The sequence below is a fragment of the Tasmannia lanceolata genome, unplaced genomic scaffold (assembly GCF_043159265.1).
Source record: "Tasmannia lanceolata isolate RefF3 unplaced genomic scaffold, GAP_Taslan_0.1 ptg000005l, whole genome shotgun sequence".
NCBI classification, from domain to species: Eukaryota; Viridiplantae; Streptophyta; class Magnoliopsida; order Canellales; family Winteraceae; genus Tasmannia; species Tasmannia lanceolata.
The window spans coordinates 22,210,833-22,220,811 of record NW_027518682.1 but is presented as its reverse complement, the minus strand read 5'-3'; the positions used below and the strand labels follow the sequence as shown (position 1 = coordinate 22,220,811).

At 39.1% G+C, this 9,979-nt stretch overlaps 2 protein-coding genes across 2 annotated transcripts; one reads left to right on the top strand and one right to left on the bottom strand.

Moving 5' to 3' along the window:
- The first annotated feature begins 1,318 nt into the window (after positions 1 to 1,318).
- On the top strand, positions 1,319 to 3,254 carry LOC143877979 (Dormancy/auxin associated family protein). The gene is made up of 3 exons (XM_077380343.1): positions 1,319 to 1,640; positions 1,737 to 1,830; positions 2,874 to 3,254. Exons 1-3 carry the CDS (start codon positions 1,400 to 1,402, stop codon positions 2,899 to 2,901), a joined length of 363 nt encoding a protein of 120 aa, XP_077236458.1. The 5' UTR covers positions 1,319 to 1,399; the 3' UTR covers positions 2,902 to 3,254.
- A 3,064-nt stretch (positions 3,255 to 6,318) lies between these two features.
- LOC143876852 (acyl carrier protein 4, chloroplastic-like) lies at positions 6,319 to 9,671 on the bottom strand. Its single transcript, XM_077378540.1, has 4 exons — positions 9,546 to 9,671; positions 8,527 to 8,640; positions 6,879 to 6,998; positions 6,319 to 6,577 (listed from the first exon to the last, which is right to left on the bottom strand). The coding sequence occupies exons 1-4, from the start codon at positions 9,645 to 9,647 to the stop codon at positions 6,452 to 6,454; spliced, it is 462 nt and encodes a 153-aa protein (XP_077234655.1). The 5' UTR covers positions 9,648 to 9,671; the 3' UTR covers positions 6,319 to 6,451.
- Positions 9,672 to 9,979: the final 308 nt, after the last annotated feature.

Sequence of the window (9,979 nt, the reverse complement as noted above, 5' to 3'; positions counted from 1 at the left end):
ACAGTGTAAAACAATGACAGTAAAAACTTTTCTTTATTTGAAGCCTTTAGTGAATTTGAAAATTATATTAGGCTATCTTTTTATTGATTATTTTTTAGTTTTTAAAGTTTTGTTTAATAAATTTCATTTTAAATTGATCCATTTGATCTGCTGATTGGCCCTCTGAGTCACCTAGTTGACTTGATACAGTGACCGATTGAATAGTTGTCAAGAATGGGCCTCCAAACTACATAAACAATGAAAATTAAGAGTGAAGGTAAACATAAAGAATTGGTATCCACACCCCCATGTTTCAACAATGGCACTCCACTCATTAATTGGCAAGGAGGAAGGATTCGATGTATACATTGATTTCTCGAATAATATGCTTTTGAAATAGAGTACTGTTCATTGTTTTCAAAATCTCAAAGGTTAGGATGATCCTATGGAGCTGATTTTTGGAGACACCCTATCTATGTGACTGCCCATCAAATGAGTGCTTTGGATCACCCACACAATGCGGCCCCCACTGTATTTCAAGCCCAGGGTGTAGATAAGTTATCTATACTAGTGTGTAGGAACTCTTTCCTCTTTAAAAAATACAACATATCCAAAAGTCCCCCTACCCTTTTCTAATTAGATTTTTAAAGTTGTTAACAAACACTCATTGGCTAACTACAAAAGTGGTTAATAAAGTGTAAAGCACCATTATCAAAACAACATAGGTGCGGATTTCATCTCTTAACATATTGAGCAAAGGTTCACAAAGTGAGTATTTGCTAATGAAAATGAAGACAGGTAAAGGGATATGAGATTTTATATGGTGTATGGGCTTGTATTTTCCAAAAAGTACTAAGGCGTTCACCATAATATGATCATGTGCCACAACGTAAATAGGTTGTGCTCCAAAAATTATTTCCATAGGATGACCCTAGCCCTCCGAATTATAGAGAAATGCATACTTCCATTCATCGAGGGTTGGGATCAAACTATGGAAATGATTTTTTAGGGCACATCCTATTTACATTTGACACATCAAATGGACTGTTTGGATCATCTTATGGTGTGATCTATACAGTACTTTTTGAAAAACACAGTATGAAAACTCAAGGATACACCATTAGTTAGTTGGTAACAATTAGCGAGCAAAAGGGTGTTTTGGCCATTTCACAGAAGTAACCCACGCCATGAATTCGAAAGCAACTTAAGCGGCTTGAAGTAAGCCAATGGCCGAGCCGAGTTGACCAAATCGGCTCCCAGCTGTCTAAATCTTATCCGCACTCCCTTTTTCCCGGACACCCCCTCCCAACGAGTCTGCCATTTCTCTATAAAACGACCCTCGTCCTCCCAACCGGAAAAATCTCCCACACCTTCCTAACACCCCCCTTGATCTCACCATTTCCTTCATCATTTCTCAATAATGGGTCTTCTAGATAAGCTCTGGGACGACACCGTGGCCGGTCCTCAACCGGAAACAGGCCTCAGCAAGCTTCGAAAATACCCCCCCTCTTCCTCTTATTCGCCCCCTATAAACGATGATCCTCCGATATCTCGTACCATTACCATCATCAAGACCCCTAATTTCCGAAACTTATCGGTCGATACTGGGTACCTGTCCTCATCTCCCGATGGATCCAGCGCTCCCGATTCTCCATTCACTCGTGGGTATTTTTCTTTATCGGGCTTAAATCTAGAACGTTGGAAGTTTTTCTTTTATTCATATGGAATTATGGATTATTATATTTTTGGCTTTGCAGCGACTCCTCGAGGGGATTTGAAGAGAATGAGGAGAAAGTCTATGGTTGAAGGAGAAGAAAGGGCAGAACCCAGAAGCCCCACTGTCTATGATTGGTTAGTATTGTCTTATTTTTCTTCTTTTCTTGCTACCTACTGTTGCCACTTAACCCCGAGCTGTATGAACTTGTTTCTGATTAGATCCAGGGTATACAAATATACAATCAATCATAAGTTTTACGAACCAACAATAAAATTCTCTGGGTGGCCAAAGGCCAAAAACACATTTAGTTGCAGTACATATTTTTTTTTGTTAATTTTCATTAAGGGGGGTATTTAGATGAAAGAGGAAAGAAGTGTTCGGAAAATGGAAGAAATGTCTTCCGGCGGAGAGTTCCCCGACGGAAAAGATGCCTACCTCTATAAAATGACAAAAATGCCCTTGTAGTTGACTTCCTCTAATTAGAAAAGTGGAGTAAATGCTGGGGGAGCTTTTCTGGTACATGGGTGCAGTGACCAGACTTGATCCCATGGCCAAGAGACCACAGTGGAATGTCAGGGGTCGTTGATCTTATGGATCCTGGGACAAGTGACCATCATCAGCCTGTCTCTAGTGGGGAGATCTCCTTTAGCCAAGTTAGATCGTACGTATAGGTTATATCGTGATCTTCGTCAGACTGTTGATTATTGACCTCCAAGAGTTCCACCCGCAACAGAACTCTATTTGCTTATCGGTTTAACCAACCGGCCTCCTAGAGTTCTATTTGGCTTCTCTGTTTAACCAACTACCATCCAGTAGTCTGGATGTAGTTGAAATCGGCTATACTGACCATCCTTCTCTCAAGAGGGTGAGATGCACTGATTACTCTTATACCTTTTATTGATCACGACGGTCAATGGGTAACTCCATTCATTCACTCTTAAATCTCAAATCTTCAATCTAGACAGATCGCTTAGAACAAGGATCGCCCACATAAGATCTTACAGTATGTACTCTTACATTATGTATTTACCGAATTGATGCGCTTAGATTTTTTTTTCCCAATATATGGGGTTATTTAATTATTTTTGTCGATTGAACATTGCCATGCTCTTTACGTGCTAGTAGAAATTAAGAAGGTCAACTAATGGATTCATGTTATTTCTTTTATTTCTTTCAGGGTTGTGATCAGTGCTCTTGATCGATGATTGGGCGGCTACAATTTTAGGAACAAAACTGGCAGAGATTTATAACCGTGGGGCTTATATAACAACTAATAAAAAGAAAAGGTTATAGTTGTAAACCAGGATGAGAGATGAGGGAGAAGAGATTATTTTGTGATATATATATATATATATATATATATATATATATATATGCTGTAAAGCTTATGATGTATGTAAATATATAGACGAGTCTGTAATTTTCCTTTTCTGTTTTGGCTTTTTTCTCTGTATTTTGATGTCTTTATTGTAGATTTGTTTTGGGTATTGACCAGTGAGATGTATGAAACGTTTTTCTTCAATGGAATGTCAATGTATGATAGGTATCCAGAAATAGATATTGAAGAAGGCGAAATAATGGTTCGTTTGGGAAACCAGTCCCTTGTACAGACGCACGAAATTAAGTTAAACTCTTCTCTCCCTTTTCCATTTAGAGATAAGAAAATATAAACGTCTACAAAGATCTGAAGTTTCAATACACTAGGACTCTACAACCAATCAGAATAAAGGATAAATAAAAGATAAATATGAAAGATGGCCTAAACCTAACAAACCTACGTAAATCGTTGGTTATTGAGATCCCTAAAATCTGGGAATTCAACACTCCCTTCCCCTTGGAAATTGCCTTGTCCTCAAGCCGGATGTTCTTCTTCGTCTTCTTCTTCATTGTCACCACCAAGGTCTTCCTTCAAGCCCGCTACAAATGAGCCAACTAAGGCCTTTACAGTCCACCCTTCCACCATGTTAGCTAATCTTTCAAATTCCTTATGGTACTCACGGACTGTCCCTTGTTGCTGCAATTTACTAAGGGCAGAATAAAAATCTTCAAATTCAGTTGGGCCAAACCGAACACAGGACGCCATTATCAGAACCTTCCATTCCATTTTCTTGTGTGTTTTTTTCGTACCATTGAAACCATTGTACGGCTCCTCCTTCCATGTGAAATGAGGAGAAAGGTACCTTCACATCTTCAGCTGTTTGATGAAAACGAAAAAACTGCTCGGCACGATATGCCCACCCCGTCGGATCATCAAAACCGTCGAAACGAGGGAACTCCAGCCTAGTGAACCTCGTTTGAATGGTTCCTTCTGCAGTTCTAGACCTTGATGTTTCGTTTCCTCCACTCTCAACATTGAAAGAGATTCCCTTGCTACCGGAAACATTATCCTCCGTTGATTTCTGATTTTGATTTTCCATGAACTTGGAAAACATCTCTGCCAAGTTGTTAACGGACTCTTCCAACTTCTCCACTCTCTCTTCCATGGCTGATTTTCTCTTGGGATGAGATCTATTTGGCATGCCAAGATCAAACCTTGCTCTGTTACCAAAATGATAGGTACCCAAAAGTAGATATTGAAGAAGGCAAAATATTAGTTCGTTTGGGAAACCAGTCCTTCATACAAACGCACGAAATTAAGTTCTCTTGTCTCCCTTTTCCATTTAGAGATAAGAAAATATAAATGTCTACAAAGATATGAAGTTTCAATATACTAGGACTCTACAACCAATCAGAATAAAGGATAAATAAAAAAAATAAAAGATAAATATGAAAGATAGCCTAAACCTAACAAGCCAACGTAAATCGTTGGTTATTGAGATCCCTAAAATTTGGGGATTCAACAATGTATAATATGCTTCTGCCTCGCCATATTATAAGGAACCAATGTGGTGAAGAAATTGAGATCATACTATTGGTCTCACTTAGAAAATTAAATGCTTTTGAAACAAACCAGTTCTATGCATCCGATCTCATTGGATTATAATTTGGTCAATTCTAGATAATAACCTTTCTAGATTTTAAGAAATTTTTAATCATAACAATATCATTTGTTCACTTTATCCATAGCCTCTATGGTGTTCTTTCTCCTTTCTCCCGGTAAATCGTCAAGGCTATTCACACTAGTATAATTAGTTGTTTGTAGTAGTTTGTCAAAATCACGAACTTTTCGGATTTGATCTTCTCAAAGGGAAGATCAGCCTTGAAGTGGCTTTTGGGTCTATTTTATGAACTCGAATTGGTTCATAACGGATTTGAGGAAGAAGATCAGCCTCACTCCGAGGGAGGAAGGGCCGTTCCCCGCAAAAACACAATTTCTAGGAAAAAATCTTCATTCATTAAGCCAATCTCAACTACAATAACTACATGTAGTTGAGATTGGTTCATAACAGATTTGAGGAAGATCAGCCTTACTCCGAGGGAAGAAGGGTTATTCCCGCAAAAACGCAATTTCTAAGAAAAATTATTCATTCATTAAGCCAATCTCAACTACATATAGCTTTGGACTCTCAACTACCAACAAAATAGGAAAGCAAACCTACAAATTAGGAAACACTATTCACACCCAGCAACAACCATCTACATGTAACCTTGTAAATAATAGTAGCTCCTAAAATATTGCAAAGTGATAACAACACCTCCCAGAATCCATGTGGTTTATCCTAACATCCACGTCAGTGGAATTGGGGTCTTATTTCAATTTCCATTAATTCCGCCGTCTTGGTTATAAAAAATAAAATAAAAAATAATAGGGGGTGGGGGGGTGGGAATCTGGGGTAGAAATGAAACCCGGGCAGAACTAATGGAAAAAATGCATTAATCTGTTTTCCTTTTCCACCCCAAAAGCTGGCATTCTCGTTCAGCCCGACTCAGAATTTTTTTTTTTTTTTTTTCCTAGTTATTTCAATTTACCTCTCGAAGGAAATAAAATAGATATAGCACCAATCAATCAAGTGCGCGCTTATTATCTCTTTATTTATGTTAATTAGTGGGTATCTTTTTCTGCCTTTTCTACAATGCATTATTCCAAGAGTAAATGTATCACGGGCTAATGCATTGAAGGGTAGAGTGATAAGTTTTAGCCACCGGAGAAACGGGGACAGCAATGAAACAATGGGTGGTGAACCCAATAGGAAATAATCAGGTTTTTTGGAACTTATTCTTTTGTTTCACATGTGGGGTTGTCATCTAGACCATTCCTTTGGTGATCCTGACCTTCTGATTATAGAACTCTTTATCCATTGAATGTTGAATATTAGCTAATATTTTTATTTTTTATTTATCCTTTCCGATCTTTGAAATTGGATGGCTAGGATCACTCAATTAGAGTGATTTAGGGCTATGATCAATCCATGATTGGATTCAATGGCTAAACGGTATTAGATCAATTATACATATCAAATTTTAATTAACTTTTAAAGCAAAGTAACAACAAAAGGTGTAGCTTAAATCTTTTGACGATTAAATTAGGGCAGTGATAATCCCCCCCCCCCCCTCTCTAATGGATATTTCCCCCCTTTAACACAAATCGTTAACTTTTAAGCCTTTTGGACTTAACGGTGGCTCCCACCCCTTTGTATATCCTAAAGATATCTGTTAAAGGGGGGTAAAATATCCATCAGAGAGGGGGAAAATATCACTGCCCTTAAATTATTCAACAGCCTCTCAATTACAAGAGAAGAGGCATTTCTACTAAATTTAAAAATACTAAAGTGCATAGCCGTTATTTTATCCCAAATTGCTTGACAAGTCTCAGCCTCAAGCCTCTCCAACTTTCACTTTCTCGATCAGATCTGCAGCATCTTGAACGGTTGAGATGTTCTCAGCTCCCCCTTCTCCGATCGACACTCCAAACTTCTCCTCTAGAGCCATCATAATCTCCACCTAACATGATTTCTTTGTAGTTAGTAATAATAGGCAAAGAGAAGAGCAAAGACCAAGTCCACTAAATTTTTAATGGAATAAGGTAAGACAAGCAATTAATTGGAAGTTTAGAGCTATTAAGCTTAGGCCCTGCTCCTCTTAGATTGTGAAAACTGACTGTGGGCCCCAAACTGTTTATTGGACTCAAAATTAATAATCAGAATTTAAGTAATCAGTAATCAATGCATGAAAATCTTTGTATTCATAACGATATCAATCGTAAGAAAAAATAAAGAAACAAAGAAAAAGAGAGAGGAAATACCGTGTCAAGGGAATCAGCACCGAGATCTGCAAACTTGGTCTGAGGAGTCACAGTACTCTCGGCAACGGATAGTTGCTTTGCAATGGTGCTTTGAACAGTTTGTAGGGTTTCTGGTTGAGCCTGTAAGCAAGAACAACTTATAAATTGAGGCAATCCTTAGGCATTTGTGCTAAAAACCACAACCCAAGTGTTAAAAACCCTAGATTTATTGATTATGTGAAGAACTTAGGGGCCGTTTGGATACGCGGATTTTAGAACCCAGGCTTTTAGTTTGAAAACAGTGTAAACGAGGGTTCATGATCAAGCTGTTGTATGCTGTCCTGACAGCGTTTCTTGGATTTTAAGTGAGGAATTCAGGTTTTAAAAATCTATCTTGCATCCTGAGATTTCTAAAACCTAGAAATATGGAAAGATCTACTACTCTCTAGCTGACGAAAAGAAGGGCGAGAAGTCAAAAACGACAGCTGGTTCGCTTCTTCTCTTGTCTCTTAGCTACAATTTTGAAGAAATCCCGGATTCTAAAATCCCCCTATCCAAACGGCCCCTTATTATGGTGTAAAGGAAACCGTATGACACTAAATTGCGCGTAGGAAAGTTCCAAAGCTACTCTCATGCTGCATAATATGATGAAACACCCTTGTATCCATGATGATTTGGGAATCATCAATCTAGAAAATCCAACTGGTGGGTCCAATTTATAATGACTTTCAAATCCATTTGAGCAGACAATTCTAGCTCAAGGTGGCAAATGGGCCGTGCTGGCCCGCGGCCCGGCAAGGCAAGGCACGACATGGACCGTGCCGGCACGGCACAAAGTCGCGGGCCGTGCTGGGCTTGGTTTGGCGGCCCGTCGGGCCGGCACAGCCCGCGAGCCTAGATGCCCCGTTAAAAAATGTTTTTTTTTTTTAAACCCAAGAATACCCCCAAAAGGTGTTTCAAACGGCTAGTTCGGGAGTATTCTCGTCAAAAACTTATATATTTCATAAAATCCCGAAAATACACCTCCAACAAGTCTCTTTTTTGGATACTTAAGTCATTTGATTGAAAAATGTGATTGAACAGGCCGGCCCGGCCCGGAACTGCGGGCTGCGGGCCGTGCCTCGCCCTAGAGGAAATCAGCCCTGCATGGCACGGCCCGTGAACCCTTCTGTGCCGTGCCGTGCCCGGCCCACCTTGAATTCTAGCCATCCGATGAAAGGAACTTTCGGCCATTGAGTGTAGATCATTTCTTATAATTTTTTCTTAGACTTTTTTTTTTTTTTTGAAATGGTAAAGAGAGGAGGGGGGGAGATGGACCACACTGTACAGGCGAATTTTTTCTTAGACATTCAAAGAATCTTTTTGGTCTTGCAATACCAATAGGTTGATTGAGTGTAGATCAGTACTTATAATTTTTTGTTAGTCATTCAAAGAATCTTTTTGGTCTTGCAATACCAATAGGTTAATTGAGTGTAGATCATTTCTTATAATTTTTTCTTAGACATTCAAAGAATCTTTTTGGTCTTTCAATACCAATTAGGTTGATTGTTTTACTTGTGGCTGGATCTGGTTACGACACAATGAGTTGAAAAGGAATTGTTTTGGATCATTCACCACATAAATTACAATCTCAAAGTTAATAAACTAAGTAGGGAGCAGAATGTCTTACTATGGAACATGAAATTGTAGTGTTGAAGCAATTTGTGCGGGAAGATGATATCTTTGTTGCCTTTTTTATCTTAATCTGGTGGGAAAGCCTTAGACCAGCAACAAATGACATTCTCTGCAAATATTTTTTACTATTCAGATCAAGGCACAAAAAATGGTCCCACAAAATAAAATTGATAGGTGCACTCCTTATTTTTCATAATGGTACTCCTTTCTTTTGATAATTAGTTATTTAAAGCAGCTGTAATTACCAAAAAACAATTAAAACCGGTTACAAGGGCGCCACTATTATAAAGGCACAGAAAACGTTAGAACGCCATGACGTGGATCCAGTAGTGGTGCCCTTGTAACCGGTTTCTACAAGGGGCACCTATAAGTTTAGCATCCCTCATAGACAAATAGATTAAGATCTTTGGTCCTACATGTCTGAATAGTCCCATCAGGCCATCACGTGGCGCATGATTTTGCGTGTGGGACCCTCACAAACATATAACGCCCCATGGCCCCACCATGGATATTCCGTTGAAATTGCAGGCTATTGATTGGACGGCTAGCTTGTCACTGATCAATTAGATGTTTGGGGCCATAGGCATTCATGGTGGAGGCCATCTATAACCTATTGGTGGGTCCATGCGAAAACATGGCCACATGTTTGAGTCCTCATAAAGCTCGGGAGCATAATTTCTCAAGCACTATCTATCTATCTATCTATCTATCTGAATTTTTACGTAACGTCAATGCTAGCTTACATGTGCCCACCTTGTTTGAAGATCTAAGCCATTCATTTTGATCGCCCTTCTGCAGATCGGAGGGTTCGGATATCCTTCTGGAAATGATTTTTGGGTGGCCAACCTATTTACGTTGGTGTGGTTCAAATGAACGGTTTGAATCTTCGAGCAAGGTAGGTCGCAGTAGTTTTTTTGAAAAACTTGCACAAGTACTCACAGACATTAAAAAAAAAACTTCTATCCATCTATTTATATACGTATATGAGCGTGTGATGTGATTAATGTAACTTACAATGGTTGTGAAGCTGTGACGGATGCACCTGGCGCCACTGGCCTTCATATCAGAGGAAATAGTGTAAATAGGAGATGGAGAGGTCGAAATGAGAGATGCCATATTCTTTTCTTGTTTTTTACAAGAAAGAAAGTGGAAACCCTCTTAAGCTAAGAGACTTGCCTTGGAGTTGTTTATATATATAGCAAATGCCAGCTTACTTGACCAAAGATGGATGATAATACCCAAGTTGTGGGGTATTTTGGTCATAGAAACCGGGTGGTGTATTCAATGTCTGGTGTTTGCTTCTGCTTGTATTATAGTGGCTTTTATACCCCACACAAAAGTGTGATTAGGGTATAGGCCATGGTGCAATCGAGGTGGACTAGGAAACATAATCACCATGATTAATTGCCATGACATGACATCCGTCTCATCCCCATAAAAGGTGTGTC

Coding starts and splice junctions, on each gene's coding strand:
- LOC143877979 (XM_077380343.1), top strand. CDS start 1,400: ATGGGTCTTCTAGATAAGCTCTGGGACGACACCGTGGCCGGTCCTCAA. Junction 1,641..1,736: donor TCCCGATTCTCCATTCACTC/GTGGGTATTTTT, acceptor TTGGCTTTGCAG/CGACTCCTCGAGGGGATTTG. Junction 1,831..2,873: donor AGCCCCACTGTCTATGATTG/GTTAGTATTGTC, acceptor TATTTCTTTCAG/GGTTGTGATCAGTGCTCTTG.
- LOC143876852 (XM_077378540.1), bottom strand. CDS start 9,647: ATGGCATCTCTCATTTCGACCTCTCCATCTCCTATTTACACTATTTCC. Junction 8,641..9,545: donor GTCACAGCTTCACAACCATT/GTAAGTTACATT, acceptor AAATATTTGCAG/AGAATGTCATTTGTTGCTGG. Junction 6,578..6,878: donor GTGCTGATTCCCTTGACACG/GTATTTCCTCTC, acceptor AAATCATGTTAG/GTGGAGATTATGATGGCTCT.